General features: G+C 31.8%; 3 protein-coding genes across 4 annotated transcripts in view; 2 read left to right on the forward strand and 1 right to left on the reverse strand.

The window, feature by feature from the left end:
• Nucleotides 1,618-17,162, forward strand: part of LOC109358607 (peroxidase 3-like) — an 18,089-nt gene continuing 2,544 nt past the window's right edge. The window contains exons 1-4 of one of the 2 annotated variants that reach the window (XR_002108986.1): nt 1,618-2,008; nt 2,163-2,351; nt 2,456-2,618; nt 2,748-3,260. Coding sequence is in view for 1 of the 2 variants with exons in the window: in XM_019602934.1 (XP_019458479.1) it covers nt 1,799-2,008; nt 2,163-2,351; nt 2,456-2,618; nt 2,748-3,163 (978 nt within the window). In the remaining variant the exon portion in view is untranslated. Of the gene's footprint in view, nt 2,009-2,162; nt 2,352-2,455; nt 2,619-2,747; nt 3,308-17,162 lie in introns of those variants that run through there. The other variant, XM_019602934.1, reaches the window with a different exon arrangement.
• Nucleotides 4,147-7,690, reverse strand: LOC109358609 (peroxisome biogenesis protein 22-like). Its single transcript, XM_019602936.1, has 8 exons — nt 7,483-7,690; nt 6,452-6,691; nt 6,298-6,345; nt 5,782-5,838; nt 5,594-5,695; nt 5,252-5,317; nt 4,822-4,923; nt 4,147-4,489 (listed from the first exon to the last, which is right to left on the reverse strand). Exons 1-8 carry the CDS (start codon nt 7,609-7,611, stop codon nt 4,385-4,387), a joined length of 849 nt encoding a protein of 282 aa, XP_019458481.1. The 5' UTR covers nt 7,612-7,690; the 3' UTR covers nt 4,147-4,384.
• LOC109358606 overlaps nt 15,710-17,162 on the forward strand; it is a 1,776-nt gene continuing 323 nt past the window's right edge. The window contains exons 1-2 of the mRNA XM_019602932.1: nt 15,710-16,498; nt 16,600-17,130. Of these exons, the coding sequence (XP_019458477.1) occupies nt 15,740-16,498; nt 16,600-17,130 (1,290 nt within the window). The 5' untranslated portion in view covers nt 15,710-15,739. The remainder of the gene's footprint in view (nt 16,499-16,599; nt 17,131-17,162) is intronic.

Below are 17,162 nucleotides of genomic sequence, written 5' to 3' on the forward strand. Positions count from 1 at the left end.
TAGCTAGCTAGGTTTTACTTTTAACTTTCTAACTAAATTATGTCACTCAACATTAAAGCTTCTTACATTAGAGATGGACCTTTATTTGAAATCTGCTTCGAAATTTACATGCTTGCTGTATGCAGTATATATATGAGACATAAACGACATAAAAGTGACCCCATTTTAATCAGTTTTGCTGCGTACAGCATTCCAATAAAAGTCACTTCAGTTTGAAAGTCATGTAGCTACATAAAATGTTGAGAAATTCCATCCATCAATAATTAGGTTCATCTTTCACAGCCATATATGCATATGAAATTTACTTGGTTGATTAAAGTGCTACATATTTCACCCTTCAGCAAAACCTAGAGCTCAAGTTTTGGGTATGGAAAAAAAATCTGTTGAGAAAATTAGTACCATCATACTATGGATATATGTTCCAAATACAGCATTGGTTCCCTTGAAGAATACATGCGGCTAGACTAAAAAAGTTCAACATAAAATTTGAATCTGTTACTATTTAAAAGTTATGTTAGCCATGGCAAACATAATTCCCCCACATAATAGTACCTACAATTCCCGCAGTAGTTTTTTTAAATTACTTTTAAGGCTTATTGCTGTATCTCTTTTTGGGTGAAAGTATTAAAATTATGTTTATATCTAACTTTACTTATACTTGTCTTGAGTGGCACCACAACAATCTCAAGTTCAACATTAACTAGGAAATGTAAATCAAACGAGATCTTCTTAGTTTATACAAGTAGGATATGTAGTATATGGTGATCACTCTAACTGTTTAGGAAGGGGATCCTCTGTCTCACATCATGTCCCGAAATCATTTGCGAAGAAGACACCCCAAATTCTCTGTTTCTATAATGTGTTTTTATATTCACGATGACTGAGATCATTTGAGATCATGCAACGGTCCTTTTTACCCACTATTATGATTTATGTGCCACTCTTCCATTTCTTAACAATCTTTCCATAGGTGGTAGCAGGTAACGTTAATTTAAAGTGAGAAATAGGTGGCTCGATGTGTAATGAGATTATTAAAGTAATGTACCCATAGGATAGGAGCAGTTAAAGTTTGCTTCTGTTTATTCTTAAATTCCTACTACCGGTTAAGTTTGCAAATCATAAAATGATTGTTTAGTGATTATGAGATTACGGATTCAAATTCAGGAAACAATCTACCCATTTATAATGATGAGGTCTAACATTTTCAGAACTAATTAGTTAGGAGCATCTTGCGCGTAGATTAAGTTTATAAACTGATGATAAATTTGCCTGTAGGAGATAACAGTCTAGATATGTTTTAGCCACCGCAAAAATAAATGTTAAAGTGTTACTTGTATATTAATATAACTTGATAAATAAAGCTTAACAGATGTGGTATCAAAGATTAGGATCTGGTATAGGATTCACTGACATGTATTCAAATGCTGATAAATTCATTCATTTGGATGGAAGTTACTACAATTATCTACTTGTCCTAAAGTAAGGGCATGCTAACTAACCATTTTTTTATTTAGACTAGTTACATTCATAGGGGAGCAGGTTTGGGTATGTGCAACTTGTATGAAGGTGAAGGACCTATAATGATAAGGATGATTCAAGGGAAAGATAAGTAGCATGTAGTATTATTTTGGCATATGTTAATTAGCTGCATGGACCATCCTCTATGGATATTTGTCTTAGTTTCTTGTACTGCACCTCAACCAAAGGAGTATAAAATATAGATCACTGACCGCTGTTGTAGACACAACTAAGAGAAGTGATATTGCTTCTAAGTTCTCTGCCAACTCTAACTATAGAAATGGGAGGCCTTAGTTACTTTAAGGTTTTGATTGTTTGTATTGTAGCATTAATTGCCTCCACTCATGCTCAATTGCAGCTTGGTTTCTATGCTGAGAGATGCCCAAAGGCGGAAGAAATCATTGCAGACTTTGTTCATGAGCATATCCACAATGCTCCATCACTTGCAGCTGCCTTAATTAGAATGCACTTCCATGATTGTTTTGTCAGGGTATGTTTTCATGTTTATGCTTTCATTTCATTTTTTTTCATTTCGAGGTAAAAATATCGCTGAGGTTAGTACAAGGGAGCTACCTATTTATCCATTGTGTCGGACTTTATTGGTTGAATTCAGTTTTAGCTTATGAGAATTATATTTAGCTCAGGGATGTGATGCATCACTACTTCTGAACTCAACAACCAACCAAGCTGAAAAGAATGCTCCACCAAATCTTACACTTAGAGGCTTTGACTTCATTGATAGGATAAAGAGTGTTGTTGAAGTTGAATGCCCTGGTGTTGTGTCTTGTGCTGATATAATAGCTTTGGCTGCAAGAGACTCCATTGTCTACACAGTAAGTAGTACTCAATTCTGCTTCATCTTGATATATACTCTTTCTTTTTTAGAACATAAATAACCCATTTTCTTATATATGACATTTGTAACATGGGATTTCAGGGTGGACCTTTCTGGAAAGTTCCAACAGGTAGAAGAGATGGAGTGATCTCTAACATAACAGAAGCCACAAACAGCATTCCTTCTCCATTTAGCAACTTCACCACACTCCGAACACTATTCTCCAATCAAGGACTTGATTTGAAAGACTTGGTCCTCCTCTCTGGTATTATCATATCAAACAACACACACACAGACATATATATATATATATATATATATATATATATGTCTGTGTGTGTGTGTGTGCTTATAGTGGATGCCAATAAATTATGTTATTCTCAAATTATTGCAGGTGCTCACACAATTGGTATTTCCCATTGCACATCATTCTCAAACCGTCTTTACAATTTTACTGGCAAGGGTGACCAAGATCCATCGTTAGATAGTGAATATGCAAAAAATCTAAAGACCTTAAAATGCAAGAATATAAATGATAATAGCACATTAGTTGAGATGGACCCTGGGAGCCGCAAAACATTTGATCTAGGCTACTATGGTGAGGTTGTTAAGAGAAGGGGTCTATTTCAGTCAGATGCAGCATTGTTGACGAACTCTGTTACAAAATCTCTAGTCCACCAATTCCTTCAAGGCTCACTTGACAATTTCTATGCTGAATTTGCCAAGTCGATTCAGAAATTGGGTCAAACTAAAGTCAAGACTGGGACACAAGGTGAAATCAGGAACCACTGTGCAGTCATAAATAGCTAACAATCTTTGTCTTGTTGATGTGATTGGGTGCAACTTGTGTGATCTAGTTTTTTGGATTAGTTATTTGAAGTCTATGTCTTTTGTATATTTCTTTCATGTGTGGTGTAATAACTAGTAACTAGTAAGTGGCTCCATAATTATTCTTCATTCCATGTTTAACAGTGTTAGTACTTTGTTTTCTTCTTGTAATAAAAACCAGTACTGAGATAATTTCTTGTGTCTCCCACCCATGAGTCAATTAATAATAAGAACTTAGTCAAATCATGTATTTCTTCGCTGACATTCTGAAAGAAAACTGGAAAATCATATCACAAATCTATTTTACAGCTGTAGTCTTTCTTTTCTATCTATTTTCGAAATATATATTTATTGTCCCACACTTTATGCCACTCCATGGATATGGATCATATGTGCGATTGGTCAGAAAAATATAACTTGGGTATATAAAGGAGTATATATCATATTTGATTTGATGGTTGGAGCCCAATGGATGAGGTCCAGCCCAAAAGATATTACCACCGCCGCCGAAACCCTAATTGGAGCTCATGCACATCTCTCTCTCTATATATTCCAATTTGTTTTTACACAGCCATCGTCTCCTCTCGCTAGGTTCGAGTTTCATTTTTTTTATATTATTATTGTTTGTTTTAAATTTATTAAAAAGATGAAATTATGGTGTGTGCGGTGATGATGCTATTTTCATTTACCCTTTTGTTTATGACGATCTGAGTTATTGGATCTTGATTATCAATCCCTTGGCTGTCTGAGCACACTTTTTATTCACTTCATTTTCACTGTTATTTTATTCTCCTAATTGTTTTCAGAATCAAATTTAGTCTATTCTCATTATATTCTAATTTCATTGAACCAAATGGTTTCTCTTTTTCACTCGACTTGTTTATTAGGAATTAGGAATGAGTGTGCGATGATAGGAGCATGGTTTGTTATTGCAATCGTAGTTGTTAAGAAATGTAAAACTTTCAGGTCGTTGCCCATAATTGTTTGCAAAGTGGATGATACCATAAATTTCAACCAAGTAAATCATAAATTCAAACAACAGAAAATCATCAATAACGAAAAATGAGTAAATAAAACAACTTCCTCAAAGCATCATACACATACACATTAGGTCTTTCACCTATCAAAGGTGAGAAACCCTTTAAAGCTTGAAGAAAATGTAACCTAAACATCTAGAAAATCTGGGTTGAGGTGCTTTGTGTTTCATATGGATCCAAAGAACTGCTCCAAGGATACAGCACTGAACACATTAGCTGCACTTCGTTCACTTCTAAAAGGAGATACATGAAGTTGATACTTGATAAACCTCTGCAACATGATTTGTTGTTATTCATTAGAAGTAAGTTCATATGGATCAAAGTCATATTTTAGCCTCAGAAATGATTATGACAATTATATCATAACATGAACTTGACTTGGGACTATGATTCAGTGTCGTAAAAAAAATCCTCCATTCAGTGCAATCAGCAAATCCGAGCCATTAAGTTTTGAATCCAATTTGCTGAGATGCGAGTCCGAGCCACCAAATCTTCATCCAATGGCTCGGATTTGCTAACTGCATGAAGTACGACACTTTTTTACAGCACCAAATCTTAAATCCTGTGACTTGATGAATGAAGTTGAGATATACAGTAACATACAGCTAACTGAGTAACAATTTCAGGATTTGTGTCGATATGCCAATTCGGTTCCAATTGCCGAACAAATGACGTTCGTCCATTCTCTGTGCTACAGAAGAGAACCTGCATATAGGTACAAGAGATCAAACAGAAGACACAGAGGTGATAAAGAATCAGCAAGTGGTTTTTCAGACTCATGGATATTTGCAGCATTCATGAATCAAGAGATACTCAGAAGACCCATTATGTCAATGGGTATTTTTTAATTACCACTAGTGTCTCTTAGAACATTGATATTTCCTATGTTATCCATCCACATGTGTCCCACACATAAAAGGATTTAAAGTGGAAAAATACTTTGCTTATATCTAAAAATTACCCAGCAAGGACTCAGAAAGAAGATATTTATGTCCCGTGAAGAAAAAACTGTGTTTGATGCATATTCATATACCTTGTCCTTGACTAAACCACCTGAAGTGAATACCCCAGCTTCTTCCAACGCCACAAGAACTCTTTTCTGCAACATGAAGCACACAACACATAATAAACTACATCAGCAGTTCAACATCTAATGTGGTAACAGTGGCGATCATACAAGTTCTAAATGCTGAATTCTTGGGTAAATTTTCGGCCACATGCAGCTATAGAATATCTCTTAGTTCATATTATCAGAATCATTTGTTTATACAAAATATATTGATAAAGTTGGAAGATGGTGTATAAACTGAAGTTTTGACCATCTCATCATATAAGACATGATTAGTGAATGATATAGCACATAAATCGCACACACCTCGCTTTCATCGTCCAGTACTCGCTCCATGAGGTATAAATCACAAAACTTTGTTATTTCCAACAATACTTCCAGCACAGAGGACTTCACAGTTGCTTGTTTCTGCCAAGAACACAATAAATCAAATTCATATCTTTATCTGCATTAATGTCTTAGAACAAGAATATAAGAAAGGACAATCACATCACCTGAAGCTCCTCTGGACTACTTTCCTCAAGTATCACTCCAAGAAGACGACAAGTAACCTACATACAACACATTCACCAGAAAAGTCTGGAAAAATTGGTCATAACAACATATGACATAAATGTTTCCCTGTGTCATCAACTACATAAATCCAGAGACAGGTACTAAAATATCCCATTCATGTTTACCATGAGAGAAATAATAATTATATCTACACATCTATGATACTAGGCAAAATAAGTAAAACTAAAAAGAATCTGTATACCTTGTATTTCAAAGGTAGTTTTGTCCAAGTCTTCAAATTTTAAATAGAAAATTTCTTTCTAATTGGGGGCAAACATTTAAAATACTGACTGGAGCACACCCCTTCATTTTATTATTGAGTTCATGAATAGATAACAACTAAAGCGACAGGAAGAACAATTATAACATTACATTATATCAACTGGTTCTTAATCAGAATCAGAACTTTATAAAGTGAGCTCCGAACATGTGCGCCACAGAATAAGCTTATTTACCTTTCTTCCTTCACTCAACCTCTGCATAACTATCTGCGCTAAGGTTGGCTGAAAAGTTGAGAAGAAAGCAAGCTCAACAAAACATGCCTTACATTAATGCAAAAAGATTGATGCATTATCTGAACCATGAATCAAAGTGATAAAGTAATTCTACCTTGACTGGCTGGAATAACTCATCAACAACATTCTGCGCTCGCGAATCATCCGATGGTGAACGGACTTCAGAAGGAACTACTGAGGCATCTGAATGAGAACTGAGCCCAGGATTACTAGACGAAGAACCTTGCCGTTTCGGTCGCCTTTGCTGTGGTCCTCCAGCAGGAGATCTCAACAGCCTCCAGGTGAAAACAATTGCAACAGCAAGACCAGCAACTGCCCCAATAGAGCGTATATCCTGATACCAAGTATATTATAAATTATAATCACAATTATTGGAAGAATCATGCTCCAATGTGCAAACAAAAATCAAGACAATACTTTAAGCACCCAAACTAACAATGGAAGAGTTATAGAAAGCTTATGAGAGTGACCTATTTTTCATAAGCTTGTATGAAAAAACTTATACAGTTTACTTTTTTATGCCAGTTTCGATGTAAGGACATTAAGGTTGATATTTAAGCTTCAAAGTTCAAGTCAACAAGCCTCTCAAGAAACTGGCAGCTTATAAACTTATTAATAAGCTCTTTGTAGATTATTTCGAGTAATTTTATATTGAATAAGTGAGGTCTTTATCCTAATCCACACTGGGTCATTTTTTTCATCCATTCACACAACAAAAGTGGACATGAAAATTTGTCCTTACTACTCACAACCGACATTAAATTAAGCCTCAAGTCCTAACAAATAAATTAAATGAAGTTTTCCAAACAAACCCAATTGAGTTTTATAACCCAAAAAAAAAAAAGATAAACTGAGAGAGTGAGTTGAGAAATATACCATAGAAGAACAAAATCAACAATAATTAAGAGAAGCAGCAATCAAATCGAAATATCAAACAGATGAATGAAAATAGAACATGAAAGAGGAACGAAAAGAAAAGTTCAATTTTTTTTACATCATATGAGATCCAACGAATGACCCATAATTTGATATACTTAAAAAAAGAGAAAAATAGATGCGAAAGCAAGGAATGGAGTAAAGAGAGAGAGAGAGAGAGAGAGAGAGAGAGAGCGAGAGAGAGAGTACGAGGTTGTAGAGAGAGAGAGAGGAGAAGAGGTTGGAGATGTTGAGAGAGAGGTAAGATCCAAAGCGTTTGATAAGGTGAAAGAGATTCTCTTGTTTGGATGAAGTGTCAGCTTCTTCGATAACACCCATCTCAATTTGCAATAACTCTTCTAATTCTATCTTCTCTTCTCTTTATGTTTCTTATAAGCTGTAGTTTCTCTTCGCAACAATTTTATTATTAAACAGTTCCACATAAATAAATAAAATAACAATTTTTCTATAGTTCCACAAGGAATGCAACCGCAGCATACGCTCTGCATTCCTTGTCCCGCAGGCATTCACATTGTCTCCTATGTGATGAGTGCAATTCCCAGACAGCATTTGCGCATTGCATGGATCATAAGTTGTCCTTGTGTCAAGGCTGTGACTGGAATCTAAATGAATGTTCTGTCTTGGGACATAAGCATCTGGCGATTAAATCTTACACGGATTGCCCTTCTTTGGCTGAGTTGTCAATGATTTGGTTCAATGTGTTAGATGTTAATGCTAATTCCTCATGTGATATTGTTGGTATTGGTTTAGAAACACTTGGTACTACATTGCCTAATAAAAATGACAGCTGCGCAGTAATGCCAATGCCAATTGTGCACTTATGAATCATCCAAGCTGCAATACAAACAATCTTGTATTTCCTCAGGATCCAGTTCATTCAAGCATACCAGTTCAATTATCCAACATTGCTCATCAAAATGGTGCTTCTGATCATCAAGATTCTGGGTTACCACCAGTGTTTCTGACTAGTGAATCCCCCTGGGAATCAAATTTGGAGAGCACATGCCCACATGCAAGGGATAAAGCTAAAATCCGATATTATGAGAAAAAGAAAATTCCAATGTATACCTTCTTTGTATAATGAAAGATGGTTCTTTTAAAGTATGCAATCATTGAGACAAATATAACATGCACACACAAACTTAGATTTCTAAGTCACTAAATGTGCCTAAAAGGCTAAAATCCTTCTGTTTTTTCTTTCTTTGTGCTTCAATAATTTCAACTGCATATTGAATTTATCCCACATTTTATTTTTATTAATGCAAATAATACAAGTGTAAAACATAAACAGGTAAACTTCTGGCCTAAGTTCTTGTGCTTCATTTCGGTCCACTATTTGAAAGATCATCTTACAAACTGCTCATGTTTTTTGTATTTCACTTACAAAAACATCTTTCAGGGCCTTTCTTTTGTGATTTCATATGGGCTGGTTTGGTAAGAAAATGTGTTAAAGGTAGATTTGTTAAAGAGGGTGAAGAATATGATTATGATCCTCTTTTGGTAGGACAAACCTAAGAATTTTATCTGCAATCACTATCTTTCCCATGCAAGATATGGTTCTGATGTAAGGTAGTCCCTGGACATTGTGAATACATTGTTTTGTTCCCAATTCTAAATCAGTACAAGTTTTTGCTTATCTTATGAATGTGAGATATAGTTTTGCTTGCTGGAAGCCAGTTTCATACAACCTCAATAATAATCATGTCTTGTATTGCTCCATATTTCTTAGGAAATGGTAACTACTTTTTAACAATAGTGTAAAGTGTAAAGATTGTTTGCATGCCTTTAAGCAAAGTTTGTTTCTCCTGTGAAGTTGGATATTTTGATGACTATTGGCTTGTTTTGCACTTATTCAATATAGGAATTACAAGAATTGGTCCTCCATAAGTCCCCATTGCTCATATCAAAAGATCCTAAAGCATAAAACAGGAAAAAGGATTCATCATATGGTTGTTTTCAAGTTGCTGATGATTATTCTTAGGAATGCTAACTATCAGAAATAAACTATTTGCCTTTAATGTTCTGAGTTGTTTGACATGACAAGTTTATAGTATCATTTCAGCTTGTTTATAAATTACCATCAACACTTTGATCATCAAATATTGAAACAAATAAAAAATACTGCTTAAGGGTGTGTGGTTGGATTTCTAAGTCCCCATTTTTCACTAAGCTCTATATCAATCAACCAAGAGAAAAACAAACCCATCACAGAAAAACATCTAAAAGAGAAAATATGGAAATTAAAGAAACTGGTAAGTGATGTTATGGAGACTTGTACATTTTCTGTTGTTACAATTGTTAGGGATATTGACTGGAAGAAACACCTCTAATGAGGTTCCAATGAGATATCTTCTTGTAAGGTTCTGACATGTGTTGCAGAGAAAGCTCCTAATGTGTCTGAGGGCCAAAAAATTGGCTTGGTGAACCCTTTTATCACATTTTGTACATAAATATGCATCATCAGCTTGGCAATACAATGAAGCTTTTAATCCACACAGCTCACAATATCTTGCACCCTCTTTAGGTTGGAAATTCCTGCATGAACCACCATGTTTTTTTTCTTCTGCACCTTTGCACATATTGAAAACCTCTCTCTATATCTATGTGGTAATATTAAACTTTGATAGTTTCTTGAAAATATAAGGTGTAGCTTGGTACATGAATGTAAGCCTTTTATAACACAATTTTTATGGACAAATTCTTGTGGACAAGGACAAATTCACATAATCACTTGTGTTTTTATTTTACCCCATGTGTCCTTTTCTAAATAAAAAGCTAAAGAAGGTCAATTTAGTCATTGAAAAAGAAGAAATAACTTGTGACTGAAAATAAAAGATAATACATTATTAAGTTTTCAGGTTCATAAGATGCTTGGAGGGTTATTATGAGCCATAATTTGTGTAGTTGTTGAGTGGTTAGCAAAAGCCAATTGAGGAGGATCTTAAAGAAGAAAGGTTTATTGTATGGTCTAGAACTATCAGCACCTTAAAAATTTGTGACCCACCAGTGCCCATTTATTTGGTAAGGCCACTTGATATGAAAGCTGATTTGACTTATTTGGTATATGTTCAGAACTTTATGTAGCTTTCATACCATTTATATGTTTTGCATGTTAGACCCAAAAAAATAAAAATATCTAATGAAGGGTGGTTTTGCAAGGCACGTGAGGAAAAGATGTGCTTCTCCACAAATTGTTCTTGAGGTTTATAGTTTAGTCTACTTGTACGGTTGAAACATAAGGAACATAGGCCCATTTCTTGCCCTGAGTATGAAATTGAATCCAAAGAAACATAAACTTAATGGACAAGAAAGAATGGAAGACAAATGGGTTCAGTCAGGTACTGGAATATAAATGAGTTTCATATCCTCTCATGAAGAGTAAACTTCTAGATAAAGTTGTCAAAACGGGTTTGTATTAATCCCCTTAGGATTCAAGTCAATCGAATTGTACTAAAAAGTTTGGGTATAATTTATATATATCAAATTGTAGTCTGAATCCGATCTAAGTAAGTTGTGGATTGAGGTGAGTCGGCCTGTATAATACTTAAAATATTTATTTAAATTTTAACTTATATAATCTATTTTTAAATATATTATATATATATAAAAAAAATTGATATTAATGTATACTTTTTCTTAGCGCACTTGTTATGCCTAATTCAAACAAACTTATACATCTAACGTTTTATGTGATGTCAAGTTTACTTATACGATTTTTAAGATAAATCATTTATTAAATCGTTCGTTCTTATTGGACTCTCACTATCTAATGCGATATAATTTGTGACTTAACTGTAATATATAAACATTTGGACACTATCAAAACATATCATTCAATTTATAGTAATGATAGTATAGACTCAAATTCAGAAGTAACTCTATATGTTAAATTATAATCATCATCATTCTTTCATTTCTATATGAAAATCATTTATACGCTTATTATGAGTATCTTTATTGTAAACCAGTACGAGTTAAATTTGGTTGTATGAAATTATTTATGATAAACAATTATGTTGTTTTTTTGTTTTATTTTAAAAATTATTGTTCTTCATTATTTTTGTTATAAAATTTTAATCTAATTACTACACAATTAAGACAGAAAAAATGAAATCTAAATGATTAAAGATTTTATTATTGTGTTTTAAATGACATTCTACAAAATAGGATAAATAATATAATGTTTCACTTTATAATATTATTCTAATTTATAAGTATTTATATTTTAGATATTATTTTAATTTTTTATTTAAAGTTCGTAATCAATATTTATTAGGGAAAAGTCCACAAACCTTCCGGTAAATATTATGTCTTTTACAAATAACTAAGGTTAACTATTTTTTCTTCCTAATTATTACATTTTAAATTTTATTTGTTTGTAAAATTGATTCTATATAAAAATAATTTTAAATTACTTTTGTATGACAATTAATTCACCTCCTACAATGTTTATTATAGTCCACTTCTAAAAGAGAATTTTTGATAGTTGTCTAATTTTTGAAATATAACAACCATCTTCTTTAAAAAATAAAGTTATCACAATAATTAATAAATGTCTGTATATATAAATTTGGAAGATAACTTCTTTTCACTTTAAAAATACTTATAGATCAGATCATGTGATGATATGAACATAGGAAAGTCCCTCACTTAAGACTATTTTTCTTCATGAATACTTTTAAGTTTTAATAGATACCTCATTGATACTCAAATATTTTTTATCAACAATTAACTTTATTAAAATAAAAAGTACAAATTAGGAGAACAAGTGCTCCTATCTACACCATAGAAAGTTAACAAGAAAAAAAATACACTTATAAGGGTTCAACACTCATTCCAATAAGAAAAATTAAAGGTATTATAACTAACACTTAGATTATTCTAATAATGTAAAAAAAAAATGAAATTGTGAATTCCCAAAAAGTAATTTTGTTCCCAGATTGCCAAATATTCCAAATGATAATGACAAAAAGACATCCATCTTCTGAATTATTTTGTCTCCAAACACAAGAAGGACATATGATAGGAGAAGTTTACCTTAGCATCATGGGAAAGAATTGATGTAAAACCAAAACGAGAGTAGACTTATTGTCAAACATGATAAGACTTCGAGCATGTAAAGAAAAGGTGGTTAATCGCTTCCTCCTCTTTCCCACAAATAGCACAATTTGGCATAATATTTACACTTATGACACCACTTTGTGTGAGACAGAACTTCGTTGAAACTCTCCCTAAAAAAAAATTCACACTAAACATTTTATCTTTGTTGATTAATACTCAATTGATTGAACTTACTCCATGTTGCTCTTGTGCAGCTTGTTTGAACTTAATTTGTTTCTCCTCATGCACCTATTTTATGCCTCAGTGTTGAGTGACCCTGCGAAGTGTGTTGACTATTATTTAATGGAACCTGTGAATTTGATAAGTATTACTTGCATGTATATAACTAAACTACCATTTAATAGTAGTTTTATTTTATTAGACTTGCTTATGATTATTTCATCAACGTATCCACTTGAATGGCACATGTTGATCTGTACTTCAATACTTGGTGCACATGTATATAGGAATATCTTGCATGATTCTTACCTGCAATGGATTTGGTATCAATAATGTAGTTTTTTTTTAAGTTAAATATTTTTCTTCCTAATTTAATATTATCTTTATATAGTGACTAATTTCAATAACAAATAAAGTTTAAGGTGTAATTTAAAAGAAAAAATAGTTTATATAGCCTACTTGCAAAAGACATAAAGTTTATGGAAGGTGTATGCACTTTTCTCTATTTATTATCTATTTTTATTATAAAATCATTATATCGTTATATTATAAAATAATTTTTACCTAATACTCAATACTAAACCAAACATCCTAAAAAATAAAAGATTATAAAAATACCTAGGTAATCAAACATTTTGACCCACCCATCCTACCATGTGTACTACTAGAATATAAGAGAAATATGAGAGATGTCATTTTTAAAATTAATTTACTAAAAATAATTTAAAATTTATGTCACATTTGTCTTCACTATCCAATAATAATCATGATTTAATTCGTCCAGGGGTGGATACAAATAAATAATATTATCAGCAAGGGAATTTAAAATAATCATGTTTTTTAAGAAAATAAATTTGGGAGACTAAATATACCTCTAAAAGATGCTAAAATTTAGAAAAATGAAGAGAAGAATGATGATTTTAATATTTTGTCAAATAAAAAATAATATTTTAATTCATTGTTTTGTTAATGATTTCTCTTGACCTTTTTATGTGTTTAGAATTTGAATTAAACTCATTTAATATATTCTCTTTATTAAAGCTTTTAGGTGTCTCATTGACACATACACAAATTACTTTCATTATCTATCATATTATCTACAAATAGTTACTCCAATTTTCTAAGATGGGTTCATTCTTAATCATATCTTATAAAAATTAATCATCATCTATTAGGACTTAGGATGATGGGTTTGCATGCATTGACGACTATATCACTTTATTTTTCAAGCAAATTGCATTCACCCAATTATATTTTAAACTTAATTATAGCCACTACACGTAAAGAATATATACATATAAATAAATAAATTAAGAGATTTCTACAGATGTAAAAATTGAAGAAATGTCTTCTAGAAAATAGATTTCTATAGATGTAAAAATTGAAGGAATGCATGTGAAGAAGGAATGTCTTATGAAATTTACATAAAAACTCGAGATATCGGTACAACATACCCTTCCAAGAGTTGTGAAATATTGCATCTTGATGAAGTGATAAAAACACATTTATTGAATCATTTAATTCGAATAGCGAATATATGTGGAATGGCTTGAGATCTTTGCAAGGGTAGAGAATTTCATCTTTCCTTTATGCTAATAGGCCAATTTATATAATTTTATCTTGAAAGTAATTTATTACTCAGATTAAATTATACACAAATTTAATTGTTGCTATTATTTAGAACAGCAGCAGCACTGTAATATGGCAGAAAATTTATTAGTTGAATGATATTGACATAAATTATATAGATACGTAATAAAATTTTAAAAATATATAAAATTTACTTTATTAGTATAATGATACAATTAATTTTGAAAATATCATAAAAATGGGATCTAAGATAAAAATATAAATGAATGATAAAGGTATAAAACCTAATAATTAGTATAAAAGACAGATATGCTTATTATTATAAAGGAAAATTGTAATCCGTAGAAATGATTTTTTTCCTATTTTAAAATTATTAATAATTTATATATTAACTTCCATTTCCGCTAAGACTTATAATGGTGTCATTGCTACATACTCAAATCAGACATGATTCTAATATTATTTTTTTACCTTAAGAGCAACTCTAAATTTATTCTTAATGTATTATTCTTTTGTAATCTTTTAGTGTCTTCATTCATGGAACAAAATATTATTATGTTTACTAGGTAAAATTTATTCTTTTCTTTACATTTTATCGCACATTATTTACATTATTTACTGTCATATAATATTGTGGGTGTTATATTATTCTTCATATACTTATTAAACTCAGCTCATATCAACCTGTTTGACTAGGAATCATACACCTGATCAGTCTGAGCTAGTTTAGGACTAGTTATTAATCAAAATTGGAATGAATTAGTTTGACTTGATTAGTTTGGATATAAAATTGGTGACTCGATAGGTTAGACTAGTTCAATTCGACCGGTGCAACCAGTTTAATTACTATTATAATTATAGTTGTTATTTGTTAACTTGAAACATAATTTTTTCTAATTAAGATAAAAAGTTTATTTTCATATTTTTTGTTACAATTAAAACATATAACTATGTCACTCCATGATTTTTTAACTTATTTACGCATTTTATTATAGTCAAACTTTCATTCCTGGGATTATTTAATCAGATATTTCTGTAATAATAAGTTTTACATTTGAAATCAAAAATTGTTAAATAATATTATATTAATTATCAATTAATCACTCATCCACATTATAACACTAAAATATATTTATTTTTAAGTATGCAAGTTAATATTGATACTAATAGTAATTTTTATAACCATTTCATTAATTTCTTTCTTCTTATGAGGCATGAATAGATATTACTATAAAATGTATTCACCATATATATTCCTATTTATTAACTTTTTGCATCATGGACAATAATTGAAAAATATTCAAATATTAAATGAGATAAAATAGTTAAAACTCATATTTTATAGCAAAAAAAAAAATTCGAAGAATCTGTATTTAAATCATTTAATAAATGAGAAAATTTTGAAGCAATTTTGTCTCACGAGGAAGCTTGAATTTGAAGTGCTGAATGTGGCATATAAAATGAAGAATAAAAATTAAGCATATAAAGTAGCTGAACCCTAAATACCAATATCCAAATATCATATCATAGCTATAAAATAATCTTGTTCATATCATCCAATAATTCCTTGGTGAATATGAAGGCACATAAGAATCCCGACCAATCTAAATCTCTGATCAAACTCACTTTGATCTCTTCTTCATTTTGCGCCCTATGTATCTATATATTAATGGTACTGATGGCCACAACAAAGTTTGAAGATGTGAAATCTTCAGTACAAGATGTATCTACAGCCACAAGTGTTGAACATCTAGTGTTTGGACTTGGTTCAGGTTTAAGTGTATGGCCTAAGAGAAAGGATTATGTGAGACTCTATTGGAAACCCAATAAAATGAGAGGATGTGTTTTTGTGGGTAATCTTCCAAAATCAAAAGACAATGATACATCAATTCCTCCTCTTTGTCTTTCTTCAAACACTTCTCATTTTCTTTACACTTGGGGGCGTAAAGGTCATTTATCTGCAAACCGCATGACACGTATTATTAAAGACATAGTAGCCATGAATTATTCCAATGTTAGATGGTATGTGTTTGGGGATGATGACACCATTTTCTTCCCTGAGAATTTGGTCAAAACATTGTCCAAATATGATCATAGAAATTGGCACTACGTTGGTGCACCTTCTGAGAGTTTTATGGCAAATCAGTATTTTAGCTTTGAAATGGCTTTTGGTGGAGGTGGCTTTGCTATAAGTTCTTCACTAGCAAATGTATTAGCCAAGGTTATTGATTCATGCTTAGAAAGGTATCATTATCTCTATGGAAGTGATGCTAGGACATACTCTTGCATAACTGAACTTGGTGCAGGATTAACACACGAGCCCGGCTTTCATCAGGTAAAGATTCATTATGGATATGATTATATTGTGTATTCTTTTTTGACCACCCTTTCTTATTAACTATTCATGTATTTGTGATAATGAAAATGGATTATTAGGTTGATATGTTGGGAAATACCTTTGGCCTATTGGCTACACATCCAATAACTCCCTTATTGTCACTGCATCATGTGAATCATACTAAACCCATCTTCCCAAATATGACAAATATAAAAGCTATGCAACATTTATTTAAAGCTGCAAATGTTGATTCCCAAAGGATCCTACAACAAACAGTTTGCTATGAGAAGAAGTTAGCATGGACTGTTTCAGTGTCATGGGGCTATGCTATTCAAATATTCCCATACAATATGCCTTTACCAGAAGTTGTAAAAGTGCCAAAAACATTCAAGCCTTGGAGAGGAGGAAGTGATTTGGATAATGCATATAATTTCAATACAAAACCAATTCACCGTCACAAATGTGATAGACCCATCATTTTCTATCTAGACAATATCTCTTCTGGTAAAGATGGCATCATAACCAGTTATAAGAAATCGGCTAGAAACTGCTCCCGCCACATGCCATCACTAAAGAAATTGGAACGGATCAATGTGTTCTCAAAGAAACTAGACCTTGACATTAATCAGGTAATATATACATATATATATATATATATATA

Source organism: Lupinus angustifolius, chromosome LG10 (genome assembly GCF_001865875.1).
Source record: "Lupinus angustifolius cultivar Tanjil chromosome LG10, LupAngTanjil_v1.0, whole genome shotgun sequence".
Taxonomy (NCBI): domain Eukaryota; kingdom Viridiplantae; phylum Streptophyta; class Magnoliopsida; order Fabales; family Fabaceae; genus Lupinus; species Lupinus angustifolius.

Coding starts and splice junctions, on each gene's coding strand:
- LOC109358609 (XM_019602936.1), bottom strand. CDS start 7,611: ATGGGTGTTATCGAAGAAGCTGACACTTCATCCAAACAAGAGAATCTC. Junction 5,696..5,781: donor GTAGTCCAGAGGAGCTTCAG/GTGATGTGATTG, acceptor TGTTCTTGGCAG/AAACAAGCAACTGTGAAGTC. Junction 5,318..5,593: donor TACTGGACGATGAAAGCGAG/GTGTGTGCGATT, acceptor TTCATGTTGCAG/AAAAGAGTTCTTGTGGCGTT.